This window comes from Cephus cinctus, unplaced genomic scaffold (genome assembly GCF_000341935.2).
Source record: "Cephus cinctus unplaced genomic scaffold, Ccin1 Ccin1_scaffold1043, whole genome shotgun sequence".
NCBI classification, from domain to species: Eukaryota; Metazoa; Arthropoda; class Insecta; order Hymenoptera; family Cephidae; genus Cephus; species Cephus cinctus.
In genome coordinates, this window is record NW_014333574.1 from 719,936 (window position 1) to 745,545 (window position 25,610).

Here is a 25,610-nt window from a genome sequence, read left to right on the forward strand (position 1 = left end):
TGCGATACTGCATCGAGTGACGCAATTCTTCAGTGATGGATTTATTGATTACGTTAATAATAATAATAATAACAATAATAATTACATAGCACATATAGAAATTTATTCCAATAAAATGGAACACGATGAGTACATACATAAATATCTACTATATTACATTGTTGACTGCTCGTCGAAGCAAACTGGTCTATCTACATTACACGTGAGAAAGCTGTGAATTATATTTCGGCGACTAAATGCAAAAAGAAAGAGAATTAGAGTTTAAACGAATTCATTAACGGCAGAGCAACGCGTACAGCCGCTCTTGTTAGATCAGGAATTAATACTAGCGTCGTGATTATTAACTGTACAGTGGTATACAAAAAGAAGGCAGTAGTGACAACAACAAATGTTGTCTCTTCCTGTGTCTTGTTTACAATATCAGAGTAGATCAGAAATTATGTCGGTTGCTACGAAATGCTTTGGATACTTTAAACTTTAAAATGTTTTTTTTTTTTTTCTTTTCAATTATATAGACAATTTGAATTGCTTTTCTCTTTGACTCTCTAGTGCCTGTTCTCAAGTTCGTAAAATTTCATTATTTCTGAATGCGCATCCTGAATTATGGATCCTCTGCAAGGATTCGGATCCCAATTGACGCCAGGACATCCCATGGACTCGAAGCAACTCGTCAGGCGATTGTTTGAAGGACAACACTGTAGAATCGCCCACACACAGGGACTAGGACTCTTGACAGGTGGTCTGATAGTAGCTGGCACTGGGAATCGTGCTGCCTCCAATCCTTGACGATTTGGATTGATACCCTGTGGAATTGGCTTATTAGTAAAGTGTCTGACTATAGCGTAGACAGGTTCTGTAATTAGGGCGTCATTGTCTAAGGCTGCAACTTACCTGGAAATCAATACCATTCTCGAAATTATTTCTACTTGAAATTCTCGGAGAATTCGACGCAGCTTCGGTCGAAGGGCGAATTATTACCCTTGCCCTCACTGGTAGAGAGTTCATTCTGATCTCCTCCTTTACCCTGGAAGGACCTAATTTGTAAGCATAGAGAGAGAGAGAGACAAGGGATGGGACAGAATGTTAAGGAAGTGCGACGTGTCGCTCGTACGTATATGGGATATGGAATGCAGGACGGTGCTCTGGTATAAGTTAGATAGGTATAGCATAAGACCTGCTCTCGTAGTCCTCCAGTCGTCTCCTCCCGAGTTCCTGAGCACTCCTGCCCCTGGTCAGGATCGAATTGGCTGGTGCCTCACTCGGTTCCCGTCCCCTTCCTCTACCCTGCACAGTCCTCTCGGAGATCCCTTCCTGCCTCCTCCTTTCTTCCTGAGCTCTCGCAGCTTCCAGCCTCTTTCGGTCCTCCTCGTAACGCCTGCGTGCCTCCTCTCTTCTGCGGGCCATCCTGCTCTCGTTTTCCTCGAGGAACCTTTGTCTCTCGATCCTGCGCCTCTCCTCCTCGAGACGTCTGGCTTCCTGCCTGCGCTGGACCTGGTTCGAGGACGCCCGGGAAGGGACGTTAGTCGGCGCTGACGGACCGTGGCTGCGTCTTCCATTAGTCGGATAATTCGGTTGGTACGTTCTAGCGTCCGCTATTCTCTTCCTCTCCTGATATTCCTGCGCGAGTCTGCTACTGTCTCTTCCGGATACATCGACCGGCTGCATCCTTCTTATGTACTCCTGCAACCTCTGTTCCTCTGCTTCTTGTCTGTCCTTCTCCTTCTGTCGTCTGGCGTCGACTATCATTGGCGTGTTCTTCCTCACGTACTCCCGCAATTTACGCTCACGTCTCTCCTCCGACTCTCTGCTCGCGGAACGAACAAGATTGGACGGTCCTTCTTTTCTGCTCTCAGCTTCCTGTCTTCTGCGTTCCTCTTCTTCCACTCGTCCACGTTCAGTCGTCCCCTCGCGTTGGGCCCTGGTCTCTTCGTCTCCACGCTTCTCCTCCTGCCATTTCCTTCTAGCCTCCATTCTCGCATCTTCTTCCTCTCTTCTTCTTTTCTCTTCGGATAGCCTATCACTAGCTCTTCGCCTCTCTTGATCCTCGCGTTCTCTTGCCTTATCCCTATGTCTCCTCCGTTGCCTCTCCAATGCCCTGTCGTACGTTTGCCTGGAATTCGAGACTTCTCCTGTCGTCTGTAATCGCTTCTTCTCCCTGGCAGGACCATGATCTGTCCGATTCTCTCGGTGTCTCAGGGCTGTCTCCTCCATTCGGCTCTCGTGCTCTCGCTTCCTAAATTCATTCTCTTTTTTCTTTCTCTTCCGGATCTCCAACTCCTTGCTCGTAATCGCACCCTCGTCCTCGTCGAATCCCCAGAGGACCTCACGCTCCACACGCTTTGGATAGTCTTCTTCGAGAAGGTCCTTCTCGTCGTCGCTCTCGACTGACAGAAGCTTGCGAGAGCCTCCACTGTACCCTGAAGGACCTTCTACCGGGGACAAACCCTGTTGCCGACTTACCGGAGCGTTGTAGGGATTCTCCGTCCTGGCTGCACCCTGTGATTGCGCTGCATTGGTACCCTTGCTGTCTATCGCGTTGATTGATTCCAAGAATGCTCCACTCACAGGACCCAGATCCCCGCGATTCGGTAGGTTCTCAGGACGAGGTCTCCTGCCGCCGAGATCAGCAAGACCGGGTTCAATGTCGCCCCTGTTCTTCTTATTCGAGGGACTGTTAGTGCTAGACTCGGCCATTTTAATTTTCACTAGTTCATCCTCGTAGCCTTCATCTTCGTAGGAATCGTAATTCAAGTCAAGGTCAAGCGCGGTGACGGGACTCATTGGATTCATCTCATTTTCATCTCTGATCCGACCCTCCTTTCTTTCCGACGATCTTTTTGATCTGTAGGACGCTTCCAGACCTTCGCAACCCACCTGAAGCTCCGGGACGCCGCCTATTCCGAATTGCTCGTAGGGTGGTTCCACAAAAATCTTTGGATTTAATATCTTTGATTCAGGAATATTCTTCGGCTTCCAGCTCGTCTCGTTGAAGGATGCCTTCTTCGGTGTTTTACTCTTCGAACGGAAAAAGGGCATCTTCGGAATCGGCGGACTCAGTAAGGGCTTGTCCCTCGCTAAATCCAGCTTGTAAACTTCCACCGATCCAGGACCCTGATCCTGGAAGTTATCGTCCCCCACAAAATCGTCCTCCTCTGCGGATAACGTCCTCTCGTTCTCCTCGGCCAATTCATCAACGTTGAGTTCACGATCCTCCGGAGTTGCGATAAAATCTGAAATTAATCACGATCAGCTTCGATCACCATATAAACTTGGGTTACTACACTCAAGTGCAGCCTCGACTGACGTCACCGTCAGCCTCCGGATAGCAGGGTATCGAAGAAAATATATAATTTTGACATGAAAAATCCTAATAAAATGGACCAACCGTTACCGATCTTCATTCCGTTTCTAAAGTGAGCAGACTGGACCATCGAGTCGATCCCAGCATCATCCTCATTCTCCTTCCAGTTTGGATGTTCCGGAATCTCTCGAGGTTCGAGAGGGTAGCCCTCGTGTTGCGGGGAGTATTGATCGAGGGGCGAGAGGGATGCAAGGGTGGCTGCTCCTACCACGCCCGCCAGGCAAGCAATGGCCAGAGCCACTGTCACCTCTAGGTGCATCCTCCTGCAATCAAAGCACGGTTCTTCGTTAATTCTTCGTCGAAACATATTTTCGTTCTACATAAAAATCGAGACTGGATCTATCGGTGTCAAAGTTCAAAAGGAGCACGGCTCCTCGATCCACCAGCCTGTTCTGACCCCCGACGCTCCCAATTGTTTCGAATTATCGATTCGCATCGTACCCCGACAACCACTTGAACATCTTCTTCGAGAAGGTTCTTCACTCTGGGGATATTCAAGCGCAGACTCCAGACTCCGAAGATCAACTGATCTTGACACACTGGCCGATACGTGCCAAGTCCAAGTGCCAACTAAACAGTCCCAGTGCGCGATTCCTCGAAAGCGCCGAGACAATCGAAGAGCGTCACTCCGTAATACACTTTATTATTAATTGACATCTCTAGATATACGATGACGCAAGTTGCTCTCGAGGAATAACGTCGATCCACAGACGCTGTGACAATTGCCACAGAGGTCACAAATTTTTAAGTAACGGGATCTATTAGTTATTTCGTGTTTTGTATCTCATCTACCATGACATCACGTCCAATTGTACGGTAGACGTGTGGTCGTAGACGGAGCGTGTATAAATTTATATCTACATAAATGCGCTAATCAGGGACGCATGCATGGAATGTCTTCTGAATTACGAGACGCCAGATATTCGGCTGGTCTTGATAGCTAGTAAAAAGAGAAAGAACAAAAAGTGCCCAACTTGACGTTATTAATTCTCCCTGGAGTTTTCGCGGCTAGAGTTAAGGTAACGGGCTTAAGGTTCGCCTACACGTCGCTCGGGTCTTTAAGGGGATTCGCAAACGCTTTCGGAACTGAGGGCTATTCATTTCCAGTGGGTTTAAATCCAATACGCGTACCTATCTGGAGAATGATTAATCGTCCAGAGAGTTTGGTTACTATCGGAACGGCGAACCCGAACAAGTTCATTTGGTATTGGCATCGGGTCCAGGAGGCGTCCCTTCGCTTTCTTCGACTTCCTATTAAAAGTCCTTGAGTAATTATCATGGATTTTCTCGATGGCGTTAATTCTCGCGGCAGGAGCTTTCGGCTGTCTACATGTCTGGGGAACTTTTTGAAAGTTCTCAAGTCTTACCGTAGCTTTATACCAACTTCACGAGAATGAAAGTCCATCTTCTGGACTGTACCCACTGTGGGATAAGGTGTAATTATCGCGTGATCTCAGGAACACGAAGACGCGAATGAAGGCTAAGCCAGATGATCTGATTGCGCGAGAGAAAGCAGCCAGATACCCAAATAGCACTGGAGGATGACTTAGTAATAATCCTGGGGGAAAATCGAGCTCGAGGACATTTCTAAGGAATTACCTAGGTCAATGGAGGATCACGTGGCTACGTGCTGAAGTTTCGAGAATTAATTTAGAAACGTCCAATTCCACCGGAAGATGACGATTTCCCGTTTGAGCTGGTGGTGCTTATCAAGATGGTAACGGTCACTCCCTCGACCGGTAATTAGTTCCTTACCAAGGAAATGTCCTTGACGCACCTCCTTGTGCAGACGCCGTCCTCCGACGTCGCGACGCCCCGAAGATACGAACGACTAGTGACTCTTTCGGATGGAGAATTTCTTGAGGGAAATCGGCTTATCGCACTTGCGTCCTCTTGAGGGTGTAATGTCACAGCGTGACGGAAGAGCCCGAAAAGCTAACCGGAAGACGGATTCAAGATGAAAATGGAACAGGTGGATCTGGCGTAGAAGGAAAGAGGAGTTGCTGTAGGTTGTTGCTACTGGCGGATGCTGGGCTCTGTTGCTGGAGATTGGAGGATGCCAGGGGATGGGGTGGCGTTGGCTGCCTTCGAAGAAATCTAACCCCAGGGATTAAAAGGAAAGCTGTTAGTGGTTCTACGAGCAACTAAGGACCTCTTCGAAGGTTTCGAGGGTTTCGAGGCAGATCGGCTAAATTAGTTGGCAGCCCTGAAACTGTTACTTTCTACTAATACAACTTGGAACGACTTATTTTCCTCCCTACCCTTCTCTCTCTCTCTCTCTCTCTCTCTCTTTCTCTCGCGCGTCCAGCTCTTTGCATTCTCACTCTTATTATTAACTCTGATCCATCCTAATCTGATGGGATTGTCAATTTTGCCGCGAGATTATTCTTCCTTTGTTCAAAATTGAAATTCTATTCTCGTCGCGTGAATTCCGTCGGATTGACACTCCCGGCCAATCTCTATTCCAATGGAATTAGCTCAACAGATTTATTGAACGTGCTTAATTGTCATGCTCATGTAGGACTGATTGAACGGCGGTGGACTCTCTCTCTCTCTCTCTCTCTCTCTCTCTAATACGATCCAAGTTAACGTATGCATTTTGATAATACATATTATTCCGCGAAATGGTAAGATTCACTTTCGACAAATCAATATGGTTCATAGAAGATATTTAATGAACGTTCGTCAAACGCATTTCCGATTTACCGAAGCGTCGTTGCATTCGAAAAGTTATTATTATTCGACAATTTTCGTCGCTAACTAAAAACAGACCCAAGGTCTGACAAAAATATAGATTCCTCTTATCTCAGGGATAACCAATTTTCTCGCAGCACTCGAATCCTGCAGATAAATCGTCCCCCGGCTAAAGTGTGTACTCGCCTAACGACGTCCGTCGGATTGATGGCCGCCCAGGTGAATGACGCAATCGAGCAGAATCTCAAATTTCGATCGAACCTCGCCAAGAGACAAAGCTCAGAAAAGAAGGGAGCAACGTCGAAAGGCAGTTCCTTAAACTGGTTTTTATGAAAATCATCAAGTTTAAATAGCTATAAGTAAAGTTCAGTTGAAAAATGGAAAGAACGGTACCGGACGTACCTGTCGTGCGTCAATGCCGTTAGGCGGGAAGGATTTGCATAGCTACGTGTATATTATGCACCGAAGACACGATAATGGAGGAACAACGATTGGCCTCCAACTTAGACGCTCAAGACATCCTTTGCTGACGGACTGTAAATTCTTCATAAATTGATAAAAGATGCTCCCTTCGCCATGATGGGACTTGGCTGTTCCTAAACTCCATTGATAAGCTCCTCATTTTCCACGTTTCGCTGGCACGTTCAACCGAGGATCTACAGAAGATCAGGATGCATTGGACAAATAAATTGGACAATCAAGTCGCTTTGGAAAATGTCGAACGGAAAAGCAGATCGACGTACGACGGTTAAAGATCGGTTTAGATACACTTCTCTTTACAGTTTCGGATCCGTTTGGTCCAGAATGTTCTGGGGTGGCTGCGGGAGACACCTTAATTCCAGATAAGCTGTCCGCAGTATCCGGGCGAATCGAGAGAAAAGGAGAGAGATCGATACCGAGCACAGGAGCAGAGACGGAATCAAGAGAGAAGAGAGAAAGTGAGTAAAGGAGAGAGGAAGAAAGAGAAAATAAATTGGAGGAAATTTAACGAGATTCTATCGACATTTTCTGGTAAATTAATACCTTTGTCTAATTTCTTCCTTGGGGCACAAAAGCATCGTAGAACTCCTCGACGAGTGAAGTTCTTTCGTTAGCAAATAGGAAAAAAGAGGAGGAAATTTTCGAAAAAAAAAAAAATCGAGAATCATATAAAATTCGACGCGTGACGTCGCGACGTCGCCTCTGGCGAATTGGCTGATTCCTCTTTGGTCGTCGGCCGACGGGCAAATTGCGAGACGATTATAAATTAATGCATCGCCATCATGATTCTGGCAGCGCTCCGAGTGTTGCGTCACGTTATCGAGTTAGTCTCGAGTCAGGGCGCAAAATAATTGGAGCTACCCGGTAGGTGTAAGCCACGTGGAGGTCTATCCCCAACTAATCGCACCCTCGGATATTAATCGCGGCAACAGATGCTTCAAGGGACGACAGCCTATCGGGCCGAATGGATCGCCTTGATCGTTTTGATCGTTTTGATCGTTTTGATCGTTCGGATCGTGTCGGCAGATCGCAGCGACCGAGTTTCCATGATTCTTGAAAAGCGACACGCAACGCCTCGACGTGTGGAATAGAAATAGACGAAATTTCTATTCCTGCTATAATATATTATAGATGAAGGCACCTATGGGCCGCACGCAGCCTGGCCCGTGACGTCACTCGTATCGTAAAACAGATCGAAGCTCCTGTGACATTTGGCCCTGCAATGATATCTGGATCTCGAGCCTTGATGCGACGGTGGCGCCGCCAACGGTGTCCAATGGAGGAGCAAACTAAAGCGTTATAGCATTTCTAAAGCCGGTTTTATCGGATAAAGCAATTCTCTCCCTTTATGGGAAAGCGTATCCCGAGCTATCGCTGTCTGAATATCCTCCCGTACCGACGCCGGTGTGAAAGCTGCCTTAAGGCATGAATTTTCCTTCGCTCGTCTCGCTACCCCGATATGGCTGCTGCGTGAGAATGCACCTTGTTTCTCGACTCACTTTCGAAAATTTATGACGCCGGGGAATGCGAGGGACGATAGAATTTCCATCGCGTCGCGCGATGTCTTATCGCGTCTTGGCGCCTTTATCTTATACGTGTATTTATCCTGCAGATGCTATCCGTTCGTGGGCGTCGAGACGCTCGTGAAAATTTTCGCACGATTACATACACCGTGTCTAACCGTCAAACTTGTATCACGATCAATATTTTTTTTTACAAACGGTGTAAAAAAATAATTCAATTTTTAGTCAATTCCTTCTCAAGGCTCATTTTCATGAACTCCATTGCATAGTCCTCAGCGTCGCAGATACCGCTTCCACGTAATGCCTCCATTAAAGATGCCTGAAACAAGCGGCGATCGTAAGACGAGTGGCGAGCAATTCGGCTTTTATTAATGGGTTACAGGGGTTACGCGCTTTATAAATCCCAACCAGTTGAAGGAGTCAAGGATAGGACGAAACGAAAGGCGGTTTACATGCAACCGCGTCAATCTTTACGTCTCTTCTTTTTATTCGCCTTCGGACGAATCGTTTCTCTCAGGCAAATGTGCTATTGATTCAACAGACCGTATTGTTATTGTCAAGCCGAGAGCTCCTTCATGTATTTAACTACGTCTTCGCTATATTTCTATAAATTTACAAGTACCGAGGTAAAAAAAAATAATTAATTTCATTCTACCTATTGGAATTTAATTTACCGCATAATTGACTTTGCAGACTGTCAATTTTATCGTAACTTCATTCGGCCATTCATAATTAATCAATAGCATCACACGCGCGATACTCCTATTATCGACTGATCGATATTTTCACATCCGATTTATATAACGTAACGACGCTCAATATATCAAGCACTGCATTCACTGTGCGCCCCAGAATTATTGTTGCTCGACAGTGGGCATTCTTGGCAAAGAGCATTGTTCCCTTAGCTATTGTTTCCAATCGTCGATTTACACTACCAATCTGTTGAACACGGATGACCAGTTTGCAATTTATCGCGAATTCTTTATTCCCACCATCGATTATATGTATACCTTTTGCGTAATAAATAACAAAAGTCTATCCTGCAGCTGGTATCTCCTTATAAGGGAAATTTGTAAAAAAAAGAGAGAGAGCCAAGTCAATTGCGGAAAGGCGTATGCGAATTCTGTAGGACATTCGACAGATGTGTACCGAGGTACTTGGGAGCGGGATGCTGCGCGGATCTGTCGGGATGTAATAATATAGTAGAGGGTTGTGGGAACGTAGAGGAATTCGTATCCCAAGGGAATCTAATAACAGGGACGGCACGTGACACGTGGAAACGAATCACGTGACTTGTCCTGCGCGTTTGATATATGGGAGAATTTTGGGAAAAGATCAGCTGCAGCAGATTAAATATGTCGATCGAATATGTAGATTTATGAATTAGGCAGTAATATACACTGTGACGTGATTTTTCGATTCTTAGTGACAAGGTGATTCCAGCTACCGATTCAGATAACGCTCTCGCTTTCTGGTTCCCATCAATTCGCCATCCCGATCAGAAGCTGCGCTTTCGGGTTGATTCGTACAGTTGGTCCAATGCTCTCGGAAGGATTTTCTATTATTTAGCCGAGGTCGAGGTGTTCGGATCTGCCGTGGAGAGATAGAGTCATGGGGTGCCGAGTTGCCCGGCAGAGGAGGGTGCACCCGACGGAGACGTCTTCGTGGACCGGCAGAGGTACGGCTGAAATGCCGGCGCCCCCTGGAGGAAGGCAAAGGGCTGTAGAGTGGGCTGTGGCTGCCCTTCATACGGTTAAGGGCAGCAGAGGAACCGCCTGACCCGAGTTAGGGACGTGGTGCTCGGCTGTCACCGGGTGCCCTGGGGAAACCAAGAGTCACCTACCGATTCGCTAAGGAATCCTCGCGATTTAGTTTAAAGGGACGACACGAGGGAAAGGATAAGAGTTACCGGCCATAAGGATCTCGACCAATCAGAGCGACTAGTTCTCGAATTTGACTATTGCCAATTGATTGCTTTAAAGTCAGTCTGTCTTGGGACACCGATCGGGCTGCCTCGCGCTCCCGGACTCTTTGTTGACTCTTTCCTTTGTTTCGAATCTGCGATTCCTATACGGTCAATAAAGTTCTCGCTTCTGCAGTTTTCGCGTTGCTCTCGCAATATCCAGAAAATCCTATAGATTTTCTGCCTGTGTTTCGCAAGTGCAGTCTTGTGCTATAGTGCAGGGATCACCTGAGTGGACTTGAGTGCAGTGACCACCCTGGATGCAGTTCTCGGCCTTCGCTGATTAGCTGGACCAGCGCCGGTGAGCACTGATGATTTATTAATTGGTGGAGGGATTTCGATTTTGTAGCTCCGATCCGTTCTCTTACGTTCTCGGGCAGCCTGAGCTGCCGTGCATTTCCGTTGCGTTTGTTGATTTTGCGCGACCCCAAAGATTAGCACTGCAGGTTAGTTCTCGGGTTTTCGTTTTCGGGGTAGAGTTAAGAGAATACGTTACAGTACATAGTTTGCTCTCACAAAGAGACTCCCGTTAGAATTTTCAATAAGTGGATAATCGAATCCGCTAAACCATTTTTAAAAAATACTTTTCTGGAGCATAATGGCGGCACTCCAAATCTTCCAAGATTCAATATTGCCAAGCCATGGATTGGTAGGAGGGAACGCGGTTTTCTTGGGGATAGGGACAGGCGGATGGGAACGAAGGGAACGAAAGAACAGAGGAACAGAGGAACACAGGAACAGAGGAACGAAGGAAAGATCGTAAGACGAGGTTCGCTCCGGCAATTACGTCGTGCCGGAATTTTTTCAATAAAACGCAGGAAATCGAAATATATTACAAGCTAGTTTAAATATTGAATATCGTGCGATGGAAACTGCGATATTCTAGGTTAGGTTGTTGGACAGAACGGGACGTAAGAAAAATGAGAAAATAGTAAAAATTCTGTGGGAAGGCGAAGCGGAAAGCCAAGGGGTGAAGGGGGTGGTGGGAATAGGAGCGAAGTAAGACCGCGGGTGGGAGGGGATGGGTGGGGCGGGGGGAAGTAGCAACGAAGAATGATTTAGATTCACGAGGAGAGAGACGGGCAAAAAAGAATACGGGAAGTCTGGATAGCAGGAAGCCAGACATTCTTTACGTTTCCCTTTTTTTAATTCGCAACAGCGTAGACGTTCGCGAATTGATTTTATGCAAATTATTCGCGCAAGGTTATTTGAGCTTTTCTAGCGAAAAACTAATGTTTTCTCCAGTGCTATATATGTATATATACACATTGGGGCTTCAGAAGGAATTCCTAATCCAGTGTACTTTGATGGTAGCTGGTCATGTTCTATATGTATGTGCGTGTACGTCCACATGTTCTATAAGGTGTCAGATTGTATTTCTACCCTGACATAGCGAATTGGCCGTGCGTACGTGCGGAGCATCGATTATCGATAAAAATATATTAGGCGGCACCGAATTCCCAAAAATATTTCATTTCCACCTTGTTTTACTTTTTTCTTTCGTGTACATGCATCTCAATATTGCTTTAAAGGGAAATTATTTTTGGCAAGCCAAAAAATCAATTCTGAACTTTTGAATGCACTTTTTCCATCCTATTTATTTGTTCGGTTCTCGTCGCCGCGGTTGTTCAAGGTAAACAAAAAAATATTTTTGCATTTCAGTAAGTACTCGGTGCATGGCTGACTACCATTTTGCGAATCTAAAAATATGAATTCGCGAGTTGCAATAACGGAGGATACTAATACATAGCGAGTAAGATAACATCTCTTTGGAAAATGAAGGTGCGTCAGTTGGAGCGTGTAAAAACGAATCGAATTGCAAATATCGACTTAGGTTGCGGAGGAAGAATCATCCCTTAAAGTTGGTAGCCTCCGCCGAGAGCAGCGCGGATTAATCGGTCAGGAAGACGAATCGCGTGAAATGACGACGGGTACGATAAATCGCAAGTTTAACGTAAATTTCGGAATCATCATCGCGCGTCCAATTGTCATCAGGATTTATTATTTTCCCTGTTAGCGAGTAAATTGTCCGACGTTTCCGGTTGGCTGGCGGCGTTCGTCAAGCCATTAAGTACAGGGTTTATTGCGCCAGTGTCAGGAAGTAGATTCTCGAGTCGGCAGGTAGCACAGGGCCGGCTTCATCTTCGCGCCAGGACATCCTGAGAGCTCCACGAATATCCTACTTGAGCTTCTCAGGGGCCAAAGTAACTGTAATTTCTGCCGAGAAAATTGCTCAGTTACGACCAGTCATTTCCGAGTTGAAAATTCTCGAGAAATTTCAAGAGCCAAGTCCCACCTCCTCTAGGACATCTTTATCCAGTATTATCTTCTTCCGGTTGGTCCATTACCAAGGCTGATCCTTGTCAGCTGCTTCCCCACGCTGATTGCATCGCGAGGGGAGTTCGGGCTAGTTTGGCCTGAACCCTAGCTAGGTTGCTAGGTTCCCGGGTACCTGACCAGCCCGTATTCAGGCAGCCGACGCACACGAGAAAAGAATCCCTCGAAATTCCCAACTGGCGTGGACCTTTGGAAATACTCTGGCAAAGTGAAAGAGAGAAAGAGAGAGGAAATGAAGCGAGAAACTCCCTGGAATACTTTGGCCGTTTTCCTAGCTCTCTGTCTCGTTCAACGAACAAAAGTCCCTAGGGACCAAACATTTAAAAGTATCCTCAAGGCATTCCGTAACAATTTGATTCTGCATGAAAACTTTCGGCACGTGAAGTAAATTCAGGGAGTTTTACGGGAAAATGAATTACCTTCGGGTAGATTAATATTCTTGGCAATGCACGTCACCGAATGCTTGAGGTAAATAGCACAAAGTGACTGTTGCGGAATTAATGGGGAGGATGGTGGAGGATCGCGGAGTGCTGGTAACGTACGCAGAGTAGTACATTACGAAGGGGTTGTATATACTATACATATGCTATAGGTATATGTAGCACCCGTACATTGTAGTATACGATGTATAATATATGAAGGCGGTGCAGTACAAGTAATGTTCTCTTTCTGCTCTTTCTGCTTTTTCTGCTCTTTCTGCTCCTCTTGCTCTTCCTTCTACATTTATTACACGCGTAGGCACAGCTACTCGTTGCCGCTACTCCACTTCCAGAGCAATATTAATGGCATCACTCTCAGCCAACAAGGGATCCACCTTGCGCCTTCAAAATTTCCTCTTCGCTCTCTGCTATCGTACAGTTTGGTTCTCATGATTCACTCGGGCGATTTTCATTCGAGCTACAATAACGTAAACGTCGCAGCGACCGATCAAACCCCCCCCCTCCCCCTTCTTTTCTTTCTGGACAGCGTTTCGCCAGCTGGCAAACACTTTTTTATTATTGTTTTGCTGCTCGATGCCACGTGCTTAATTTGACAGCTGTCACACGTGACTCTGGCTAGGCATCGTTGTCAAAGCGACGTGATCATCCTTTGACGTGAAAATCTGCAAACTTTCCTAAATTTTCATTCCTACGTATAACCCGTAGGATGCTTCTTGTTATCATGCACCTTCCCACAGTTGACTCCATGCATAATTCTGATACGCGTTAATAATCCATCCAGATCCCAAATGGATGGATGTCGGGGCAATTGCACTATCGTGCCAAATCGGAATCCATCCTTCAATTGTCCTAGCAACTTAGAGTTTGGATATATGCGAATAATTGGAGTAGGGGTAACACGGCTCGCCGAGAATTGGGCAATTAATGACGTTCGTTAGTAATTGCTGGGCCGTGTAACGCGACTGGGAATACGGCTGAAAGTATAATTTGCTTGGATGCTCCCTCGATTTCCTATTTTCCTAAATTGATCCCTTGTTCGCCGCCTGACAAATAAAAACTGTCGATTCACTCGATAGCAGAAATACTCGAGGAATTCCGCTGCGATTTCCATTCCATATCCGACACACGATAACAATCCCATATTTCTATACGTCAGAGTGGATGGCGCCTGTTTTTAGCGCGACAGGGAATAACGACTGTTGCCAGCTGGACTTCCGGCCGCCGTGATGGTTACGCAACGCCGGAAATTCCTGGCGCACCGCGACGAATTTCATGACGTCACTAATATCGCCACGACGGATCTCCAAAATAATTGCATTATGTTCGGCAATCGGGATCCCATGGATGCACCGTTAATTCCCTCGTTACGTCAGAATGACGTTGCAATCTTCCAGCTCGAAGGGATCCACGTGCATCTCCTCCTCGCAAAGGGCTGCGCGAGATGAGTTGCTCTAGTCGCTGATGATGCTGGCGAGCATTATATATATATATATATATATATATATATATATTTATATGTGTGTAACGATTACGAAAATAAGAAGAATAACAGTAACAAGAGCAATAGTCCATCTCCGATTCCACTTGGGCAATTCGGTCCAGTAGGTACGGCACGTGCTGAGTCAGACTCTGGCCTGGCTCTTCGGCTCTCGACCTGCTGGAATATTAATATCTTCCTTAACTGCGCTTCGAGTCAGGTGGAATTTGAATTTTGAAAATTGTCACGGCTACGACTTCAGTCTCATCGGACAGACTTGTTTCGTACTGGACGTTAATGACTTTGGATTTTGACTGCTGGACCTCAATTACGAAGGAGAGCCAACGGCGACTGGCCTGAAATTGGTAGCTCCCTATCCTGATTACTCGTCTATCAGATATCTATCCTGTAATTCGCCGTAACGCAGAAGCTACAGGGCGGAAGCTACAGGGTGAATCAATATCTTCAGCAGCCATGCTGGAAAATTGAACGCGAATCAGCGCAACAGTGTGGAAGGAACATAGGGAATAGCGAGGGATATTGAGAATTTTATTTTGAATTCCCCGCTAGGATAGAATTCGATTGCACCAGTCATTTGTATTTGGTAGAATTACCAGAAAGAGAGAAAATCGATAGGAAAACAAAGTAACGCATGTGTACTAAAAGTGCTTTTAATGCTCGTACAAAGCCAAAATTATTCGAAGGTTTATCTGTTTGTCTCGTTATTCCAAATCGATATACGCTTGTCGATCTCGCGATGCCACAGCGTCACTGAACTGCAACGACGACTATGCAATTTTTTAGCAGCACGAGAGGCTTGTCCGTCATTGGTTATCACTATCTGCAATCGATCCTGGATCTTTTGCTTTTATCTTTAAAACCTCTTCGAGAGACCCGACACCAATATCATCATGGATGGCCACGTCAGATAACTTACGGACAATAGATGACACTTCTAAAGGATCTAAGCAAAATTCAAAGTCGACTTGGCTTCTTCCAAGGGTGATAAGACGGTAGCACGACGAAGAGTAACGCACCCTGGGGGAGCTGAAAATTATTAAGGAAATTAAAGACTACTCTTGCGGAATCTCTAACGAGTTTAGTGGAGCGTCCCCAGCCTGTGAAACGTTTACGTGAAAATACGTCGTGGAAAACGTGAGAAAAATTTCAAGGAAATTCACGTTATATTTTATGTATTTGCTTTACACGACCTTTGCCCAACTTTCGATAAACTCGACTCACGACCATATATGGCTTTTCCGAGGTAAAATCATTTACTCGTAATCTGCAGGACTTTCAAGAGTATCTCAAGAACCTTGGCGCACCTTATTATAGGAGGTATATATTCTTCGCGAGTTTCTATGCTAAGTGAAATAAGAATTTTCTCGAATATTTATGTTATCCTGAATTTATATCGTGGTCCCGATCATTTTCATACACCCGTTATACATGCACCTATAGATATATATATGTATATATGCTTAAACTTTTCTTCCAGGTTACGATAGACGAACCTATGCATATCCAAAGTCTCGCGTTACCCGCTGATGCCAAACGCCATTGTGCTATCGTCTACGATAACGGCGAAGGATCCGAAGCGAAGACTTTATCACGACGATAGTCCACGTAGCGTTCTCATGTGTCGCGACGAAGATGGAATTTGTTATTATGAGCGCGGACGTCACTTATCGGTATTTAAACCTTCTAACGAGGCGCAAACGAGGCGCAGCCTTCCATTGTAAATAGACGCGCAATTCAGCTGCAATGGTCCCAGGACTTTTCTAGAGGCATTTGTCGCGCGATCAAAAGCGCCTTAAGCCTCGAGTGGAGGATGTCACCAATAACTACGGTATACTCCTGGCAGTGGCAATGCTGGCTGCGAGTGAACGACACTGGCGGTCGGAGAAATAAAAAAGGAGATAAAGAAAATTGCACGAAAATGAGGATTCTGCAGTGTGGCCATCTACACTTTCTTCAAGAAGCAAGAAAATGAAAGAAAAGGGAGAAAAAGGTGAAGAGACGGAAGAAGAGACTTTGTTTAGCGTGAGACTGGAAATACAGGGGAAGCGCCACCTAGGTGTAAGGTCAGAGTGGGACTACTATGGCCAACCGTATAATAAAATAAAGTGTGTTTCGCGAGAAAGAGAGAGAAATAGAGAGGAGAGGAGGAAAAGGAATAAGAAGAATTAGAAGGACCTTAAGCGACACCGCCAAATTGTCGAATTTCCAGGTTTTACCGTGGTGGGTGGAAGCTGCACCAATTGCCTAGAGCGGCGGATGCCTCGTGCCGAGGCGAACAGGGCAGGTTAGGTTAACCGTAACGAGTCCACTTTGACAGGAGCGTAACTTATAGGCGGCAGCAGCGTTCGATCCCGCCGATTCCCAGGAGGAACGGCGGCCCGAGAGAGTCAGATGCGCAGTGCATTCCTTTCGAATTTTCCCCAAGCTCCATCGTACGCGATGAAGGTGCGGCCAGCCGCGAACTATTTATTGTCAATCTCGCGAGGGTTTAACCTGTAGATTTATTTACCAGCCGAGACTCCGTCGATACATTACATTGCTGCGTGCACATTGATCCGAAGCTGGACGTCGGGTGCTCACCGGCCCTGCGCTTCGCTGAGCTTCCCACAGGACGGTGCCCTCGGACACGTGGACACGTCGCCTCGACGTCCTTTATATTATTGTTCCCTCTCCCCATGTAGAGTCTACTTTCGTTAACTCCGCACTTCACTTCTTTTTTACCTCCAATCTCCATTCTCGACCCTCGCGTTACTAACTCAGGCCGCCGGCAAAATTAAACGAGCGACGAGACTCGACGAGCCTTTGGGGATTCGTTGAAAAAAAAGATGGCGGCGGCTCGTCTGCGTTTACGTATGGTGTCTCGACTAGTGTCAGACCGTTAATGTCCCTCGTCACTCTCCGGAGGACAAATGACCTCGTGAACATTACGGCACTGCGCCGACCTCGGCCACACTGACATCTGTAAGGTCCACGTGGACAGAATCCCAGCAGGTGTCTTCGCATTTGATGGCTCAGTACCCATGGGCATTACCCGAAGCTTCGGGTCCCGCGGTGCACATCAAGTGCCATGCGTTTGCGCCGATGCGCAATTGGTGCGTGAGGGAATGGGGATTTTTGATAACGAGGGCACGCGCATCTACGCGTCAGCCCACCGACCGTCTACATCAAACAAACACTCCAGGCTATTTCGGCCAACCTATTTCCCCGAAATTCCAAACCGAGCGCAACGACCACGAGCCACGAGTTAACGGATCCTTAAGATTTCTTCGTTCGCAGTTCAAGCCAGTCCTGTTGATATCCTCAATAGATTGAACGAGGTCACGTCCGTGTTTTGGCTTTTATCAAAAGCCGAAGCGCTTCGGCCGCTGTGTCCATTCGTTTCTTCGTTTCTTCATTCTGTGTACACCGCGTATTACCAGAATGTATTGAGTCTAGTGTTTACGAGCCGATCAGTCCCAAGAACAACAGCAGAGCCGAAACACATGGAGGACTTAAGAAATGAAAGTCCCAATATACATTTCAAGCAATTAATCTGTAGTTAATGGGTAATCTGTTTTTGCAAAAAAGTTGTTTATTATAAACAGCACTATGCGAGCGCGTCGCGCTATCTCCTGCGGTCGCTGCGATTGTTCCTCCCGAGTCGTGAGTAACGTCTATAATTACGGTAGGCGATAGACCGAGATCGCGGGAATATCAGCGACGCCACGTACGTCCGTACGTACAATGCCGACGGGATTTGCGCGTCGCGACGCACCGAAGACAATAGCCGGTCGAGGGAATTTCGGCCTGAGGACAGATCCTGAAGGAGAATCCAGTCGAACGCGTCCGGCAAGTCAAACCTGTGCTTTCGCTCGTACGGATTTACCTTTCAACCCTTTCTCCTCCCTTTGTTTCTTCTTTCGTTGTCGACCTCCTCGCGCGTAAGCATCAGTAATTCATGGTCGCGCGTGATTCTCCTGCCCAATAGGAATGGTCCAGTTGAATTATTCGGCAGGGTCGGCCGAGCCGCGCGGCGTCGACGGGTCGACAGGTGCGAAGAGGCTGGGGATGAACGTTTGGGAAGGGAGAACATACGTGAGCTAATACGTATGTGGGACTCGTAAGTAATGGAAGGTTGTTCGCTAAGAATAACAGCCTCCTGTATATCTATATAGTAGGTATTTCACGTAATCGTCGTAATTCGCAGCCTCCAGAGATTCTATTGAATCCATCGTGCAACGAACGCGAGTTCCTACTTGGGACACGAGGGGTCTTCGATGTGGCGCGTCACTTGGTCGACCTTGAATTTTTGTCAAAAAATAAAAAAAAATAAAGAAAGACTATTATCATTGTCATGCGATAATTGAGAATTGAATGGAAAAAAATTGTTTCAAAGAATTTTTTTCGAACGACAAGTCATTTAAATGTTCGTCACTTCGCAAGGCAAGTCACCGAGTCACGGTCGCGCTGTGCGGTATGTTAATTCGAGAGAAAAGACCAAAACGAATTGAAAGGACGACACTTACTTGCTCTGTGTGATACGTGACCGTTGAGATGTGTCAACACTTCCACGTAGAGTTCATTCATGCACACGCGATCAGATGCGCCAATCGCCAGAGACGCGTAACTCGTTACGGGCGTCGGGACGCTTTCGTTAATCACGATCTCCGTTCTTACAGATCATTCCGAGGTATCCGGATCGCGTTATTCGGTCGAATTTGAAAAAAAAAGAATTTTACCAAAATTGCACGCCGTTACCAAGATTCACAATTACGACCTCTTATCGTCGATTATGACGTTCACTTTGACAGGTAGCTCTCGAAAGAAAAAAGCTCTCGATTCGCTGCAGTACATGCAGTACAGTCTAGTAGCCAAGCGACGCGCGTTTCTTTTGAATCTCAAAGTAGAGGGTGACTGTGTAGCGCAAGCCTCAAATCCAATTTACAACGATCGATAAAGCGCCGACTAGAGCGTCGTGCTGCAACTTGAAGGAGAACTTTTGCTTTAAGAGTGTCACTGAAAAATACACGTATAACAACTTCCGCCGAGAGTTATCGTATTTGGCAGGATATTTTATAAGGAGCTACTAAGCCAGAAGATAACTCCCGTCACTATCTGCGATATCTCGACGGATCACGTCGATAACGAGGAGATGCGCGATAATACCAAAAAAGGGCTGCTTAAGGGTTGCTTTCTTTTCCTTTCCCCTCGGCCTCCCGCACGCGGCTCAATTTTTATCACCGTCCTTCTCGATCCGCTCAACACGCTAGCTGGATCACGTGATCCTTCAAGAGACGAAACTACCGACACTTCGCGCTGTACTTTTATATATCGTCACTGCATCGTGTACGTCACCGTATAGTTGTCGATGAGCATCCTCGCGATTTATAAATGCGTCCGGTTGCTCCGTTCGGCGTGACCAAAGCCCGAGTCCATTCCCTGCCATCTGGCGATCCCCACCACCACGTTCGCCCACCACGTTCGCTTCTTTCCACTCTCGTTATACAGAATGTACAGACTGGGTGTCCGTGTGCCGAGAGAGCCGAGAGAGCCGAGAGCGCTCCGTCACGTATAGTTCATTTGCCGTGGAAACTAATGGGAATAAGGATTGTGTTTCCTTCGTTCCGTGTACCGTTGCTTTGGACGTTAGACGTGTTGGGACTTTGGAATCTTCCGCTGACACTCGATTTACAAGACGCGGTAACGTCTTGGTTCCGAGCAGCTATAGTATACAGGCAGAAAATATTAAAAATACGTATAATTATCTATTCGAATATAAAATTAAGTAATTTTAGAGAGAAAAAAAATTATTCAAGAGCTTTCCCATCGGCGTATCTATTTTCTTACGTAATTTAAACGATTAATCTAGTCGCTTATTATTTCAAGAGTTTCCCGACACTTTGCTCTTACCAAACGGCCTGTGTCTATACCTATACGTATACCTGCACCCCGTTCCTACCAATACCCAAGTTGTTTAATCACTAGGATATTGGATAGGGGAAGATGCAATCAAGAGATTTCGCCTGGATACATGTCTAACACGCATGCCTCGTTCAGTTATGTAACTATGTACCTCGAGGGTCAGAGGTCACGGCTGGTACTCTGATTGAGTTTTCATGCCTTTAAAGGTTTACGGTGCTTGATGCAGCAAGGGAATGAAGATTTTACGACGCGCGGTTTACATGAAAATTTATACGACCAGCTGTGAAAGTTCGCTGGACCAATAAGAGACGCCGTGACATGTATTTCCCAGCTAGCACGAGGATATACGACGAATGTAAATATAAGGTTGCGTATTGTCTAAATGTAAAATTAACAGGCAGTTAACGTCCATGGGCTATTATGGTCTTCGTGGCTTCTAACGGGCGCTCATGTCGATTTAATAAAAAATGCATCGACGAACGTCGCCGGAGGCTGCATCGTAATCTGTGTCACCATTAGCGTCCATTCTATAATTAAAAGAACTGCATTGGCTGCATTCCACAGCCTGTAGACGTTCATTCTAGATCATGCTCCTTGGCCAATCAGGAGCCAGCTACGGGTTCAAGGTTCAAAGATTCAAAGATACCAAGATCAAGATTTACATCCGAAGGCCGCAGCGAGTCGATCCGTTTCATCTTGATCTTCAAGGTCCAAGGTCGCATCTCGTAGCTCGACCTACCAATTGCAACTGACAGCAGCGCACCGACGCGTTACATTTCCCGGGAGCTCCAATTTGCCCGCAGATAATTCGCTCTCTGTTCTACGCTGATTGGCACTTTCCTGGAATCTCAAGTCTTCTTGCAAACTACAGCTGCCCTCGTATTTCATTGCGTCTTTCCTTTCGACCGGGAGAAGCTGGATTTATCTGTTGTACTCGGTTTTTTTTTTTTTTTTTTTTTTTTTTTTTTTTTTTTTTTTTTTTTTTTTTTTTTTTTTTTTTTTTTTTTTTTTTTTTTCTAATTACATTTCATGTACTAGAATAATCGGTATGGTCTTGGCGCCTGGATTCAAGAATACTTCGGCTACTTCCGGTTCCACGGTCCTAAGCACTACAGAGCCAGCACGTAACTCGGTTGTCTCTCTGGCACCATAATATCCTATTAACGTTCATCCATCGTGACGGACCGTAATCCGCGGGAATCTCAACTTTAATTTAGCTCGTTACGGATCTCGGGTAGAGGAGGAGGGGGAGAGGGGGAGGTGCCGCTGCCACTAGGCAACTCAGCCAAAGGTGTTGGCCATGCCCCGAAGTTAGGTAGTTCCGTCTACCTGAGAATGAGCGGGCACGAAAATTCACTAGGAGAGTCGAACCGTTTCCATTCCTTTGTTTTTGACCTGAGAGAGAGAGAGAGAGAGAGAGAAAGAGAGACTGAACAATTCCCTGAGGACCTGAACTCGGACCAGGTTATTTACGAGGGGTAATCGCATTTGCATTTCCATACGTTTCCCGCAATCGTACAACTTCGGACACATGGTCTACCTATGCGGGTTGTCTCCTACGGTACTGCTAGGTACAAATAATCTTGGCGTAAAATTCTGTTTACAAAATTTTCGAATCCCTCTTTGACAGAAGGAAGACGGAAACTCTTGCTTACTCGTTCTTGTCTGTCTTTTCACTTTCCTTTTCTCGACTCGGTTAACATATTCACCATGCACCGTGCCCCGTGCACCATGTAGTACTGCAGGAGTCAAACACTCGGATGCGCAGCTACAGTTTGAAAGTCAGGACTACCGGAAGCTCCGAGACTACGATAACTTCCGGACTTGTATCTTTCGTATCATTTATTTCGTAGAATTGGATATTCATTTCTCCTGAGCTATAGCTCGGATGACGTGATCGCGGTCATGGGGTTTTCGAGATGACGTAACGCTTCCGATTAAATCGACTGGCTTGGATCAGTGACGTCAGCATCCTCCAGTCATTGCATTGCATTGCATTTCGTGACAATTATTCGAGAATATTATTTATTTATAGGCTCTGCCATTCATTCGAGAGAATAGAGAGTTTCGTAAAGAGCTAATTAATCGGAGATTAATCAGCTGTGACTGGGAGTCGGTTATCGATTCTTCATTAGCGGTGCCGAGCCTGTACAGTCGGTGGGAACTTTTGAAGAGGCTCGCAGCCCAGGACGGAACCGAGCAGAGAGATTACTTAAGCTCAGAGAGCCCAGCAGTCTGACGGCTAGAAAAATTAAGGCTCGCTGCACTTTTAATAAGATTTTCAGGCAATACCCCAACCACCCTGGCTTCGAGTAACTAGAAAAGTTGCCAATGATTAAGCAGACCTGATGCGGTTTCATGAACTTCCCTAGACTGCACTTTCCTAGTCCTATGGGATCACTTGGGGATCAGTCTTATCGCTACATACATATATCATACCTATACTAATCGACTCTTTTATTATTAACAGCAGCAGACACGTATCCGCTAGAAATCTACAGTCTTGAATTTCATTAGAATTCAGTCACCTTATCCCATTTGCCATCCACGTGGCTCCCAGGTTTGCCAACGTCTAACCCATAAACCCCCTATAGAGTTAGTGCATGGTATAATACGTTTAAGGATTAGGACAGCCACATAAAATGAGTCGGGGTCTTGTGGAACAATCAGGATTTAAGTGGCTAAATCTTGATCCCCTATTTTTGCCTGGTCCTGTAAAAAAGATTTAATTCCTTTTTCTCTTCGTGACAAAAGAAATGTTTTCATTTCCTCGCGATATACTTGAAAATGCTACAGTCAGGTTAGAAGACGTAGGAAAGGGCTGGTCTCGTGTGGCGTCAGTGGACCCGAACAGGAATCCTCGAACGGAGCAACCAATCTGCCGGTTTGGTGCCTGACAAAGGCCTTAGCCTACTCACCTTAGCTACTACTCGCTCGTTAGTCCTGCCAGCCGAAGCGAATAACGCGGCGGCTAACAAACTGTTCCAGTTTGCGTCACCAGGCAACATCTCGCGTTCGGTTCGATATGGACACATTGCGTGTACTGGTGGTTTCAAAGTTGCTAGAACGCTTCCAAGAGGTCTTGCTACCAGCGAATACAATGTATAGGTGGGTATACATATATGGTACATAGTACATAGACCGAACCTCTAGGTTCTCCGTTTTCTTAGGTGCTCTCGGCCCTCTTGTTAAATACGAGTAATTTATGTTCATAATTAAAACGCTCCAACACCTCTCGTTTCACGTAAATACGATATCCACTAAGTCTAACGTCTAGCCAAACGTAAACGGGGATTCGCTTGCTGAAAGGTAAAACGACTGGTATTTATTTTTTTGTAAATGAATTTTATACGCAGAAACCAGACTCGTGAGTGTATGACTGAAAAAAAATATATTTGATGGAAAGTATCGTACAGTGATGTTTTTCTTTTTTTGTATATTGTATCATTTAGGATATTATTTTTTTTTTTCATCGTCGATTTCCCTACATGGTCGTTTTGCATTTATTAGTCATTGCTTGTCTATTCATACCTCCCACCCATTCAGACCCATAGAAATGATCTCAGCGTATGTGGAACTAATTACGCGAACAGAGTCTTCGCTTACATGGAAACTGGAGGAACGCAATATATATTATTAAAGCGTCTAATTTTCCCGCTTACGAGTACTCGTGCAGCACAGCTGCCAGCGAGAGAAAATAATGAAAGAAAAGAAAAAGAAAAAAAATGAGTAAGCGACCTAAATGCAACTGGTTACCCTGAACGTTAGACGGACCTTGTGCCGTTTAAAGGGGAACAACCGTTGAATGAAATTCTCTTGATCTTTACGATACCGCGTGCGTCGCTTCTGCAGCGAGCGAAGAATTTTTCCACGAAAATCATAATCAATGCGATATCTCCTGGTCCAAGGATACTTTTTCTTGAGAATCAATTAGTCACTCGAAGCTTTTGATTACGACAAGTAAACCGGAAACTCGTCTCTTTTCGTATTCTCGGACGATTGCTGCGCTCGGAGTTACTCGAGAGGCTCAAGATAACCGAATCTTTGTGACACGTGACGCAGTAAACACTCGACGAATCAGCATCACGGATGCAGAGTATATAGATATGGACCATAAGGTCTTGTTCTTAAACAACTACCTGTCGAGACGTTAATTCTCACTGGAACGACTGCGCCACGGAGATACGCACAAGGGACTGATATCATCATTTCATTGTGATACGTCACGAGGAAGCCGGAAATTCCCAGCATCATGGACCATCATTTATACACACACACATACTCGTGGATAACTAAACTTATATATGACACCAGCTGAAAACCAGTTGGCTAATTTGCGGCAAAAGGTTAAAGATCATTTTCGTCTCGGCTAATTGAGATTAGAGTGTCGCTGGAGAAAGGGAGATAAAGGAATTGCGCAACTGGATTATGAATTTCAACGTAATTAGCACACGTATAGCTGCAGTGCTTTGAATTTTAGCAGAGGACAAAAATTAAGTAGAAGGATCTTAAAGCAAGTTTAATAGCTCAAGGATACCTTGGCGACGTCATCTACATTTTATACACATAAAATTCAACCCGAAGGATGACGTCGTTACGTCACACCCAGCATCCATGGCAACTATTATTTTTCTTAAAATAATAATAGTCTTATTTTGCTCATTTGCTCTTGGCTAATGTCTCACCTTTAATGGCCTTTGTTAATTACCATGATTACTTGCTCGTCCTTTATCATGCAAACGAGTATCTATGCATACCTACCTATGTCCGGCTTGCATAAAGCCCGAACTGTGCACGCGCATACATCGCCATTGCGCATACTGTTGCAGGTACGCTCTCCAAAACGTGCGAAACACGCACGTACAGATATTACCTATACGGCCAGTGACTAGGGGATGAATCAATACTCGAACAAATAAAAGAGCCTAAAAGGGGGAAACTGGATAAAAAGGACGAGGTACATATCAACTAATTGTTTAACCTGTATCAGACTAGTGAGACGTTTCGGGAATTTTTCTAGGCTTTGGAGAAGTCAGGCTTTATTGTGTCACGGATTTCTTAGGACGTAGTACCCATGTGTACGTACAATACAATAGAGGGTTGCTCACGACAAACGCAGCGCCTCGAGTCCACCAAGGTGGTTCTACCATAGAAGTGAAATGGACGAGCGAACTTCAGCTGGCGCTTTTGCCGGGAATGAGCCTGAATAATAGAGAGAATCTTAACGACTTAACGCGGTAGGGGATTCACTTATGATGCATATATCTATATTTTAGTTGTGCAGTATACATATACGTATGTCCGACTAGAACTTATCTTTCTCTTGAATTTCGCGGGAGCGCAAATATCGGCTTAACCTTTTGGCTTGAATGACGGCGTTTACGAGTAAATGACGTAGAAGCGATGGGGGGGG

General features: G+C 45.7%; 2 protein-coding genes across 5 annotated transcripts in view; one reads left to right on the top strand and one right to left on the bottom strand.

Moving 5' to 3' along the window:
* The window catches only part of LOC107271865, a 50,420-nt gene that overhangs the window by 5,484 nt on the left and 19,326 nt on the right, over positions 1–25,610 (top strand). The gene's annotated exons all lie outside the window — the stretch shown is intronic.
* LOC107271863 (zinc finger CCCH domain-containing protein 13) lies at positions 82–19,710 on the bottom strand. 3 transcript variants are annotated; one of them, XM_015748371.2, is made up of 5 exons: positions 18,802–19,710; positions 3,386–3,624; positions 1,175–3,230; positions 892–1,024; positions 82–803 (listed from the first exon to the last, which is right to left on the bottom strand). In XM_015748371.2, exons 2-5 carry the CDS (start codon positions 3,618–3,620, stop codon positions 546–548), a joined length of 2,682 nt encoding a protein of 893 aa, XP_015603857.1. In that variant the 5' UTR covers positions 3,621–3,624; positions 18,802–19,710; the 3' UTR covers positions 82–545. The 3 variants fall into 3 exon arrangements, with proteins under 3 accessions (XP_015603857.1, XP_015603856.1, XP_015603855.1); XM_015748370.2 differs by lacking the exon at positions 18,802–19,710 and adding an exon at positions 3,803–3,956 and having other exon boundaries at positions 3,392–3,624; XM_015748369.2 differs by lacking the exon at positions 18,802–19,710 and adding an exon at positions 3,803–3,956.

Bases quoted from the DNA above. Each gene is read 5' to 3' on its own strand.
- LOC107271863 (XM_015748369.2), bottom strand. From the start codon at position 3,822: ATGTTCAAGTGGTTGTCGGG. The intron at 3,625-3,802 runs GTACGATGCGAA...CTTTGATTGCAG, and splicing joins ATGTTCAAGTGGTTGTCGGG to GAGGATGCACCTAGAGGTGA. The intron at 804-891 runs GTAAGTTGCAGC...CCAATTCCACAG, and splicing joins AGAATGGTATTGATTTCCAG to GGTATCAATCCAAATCGTCA.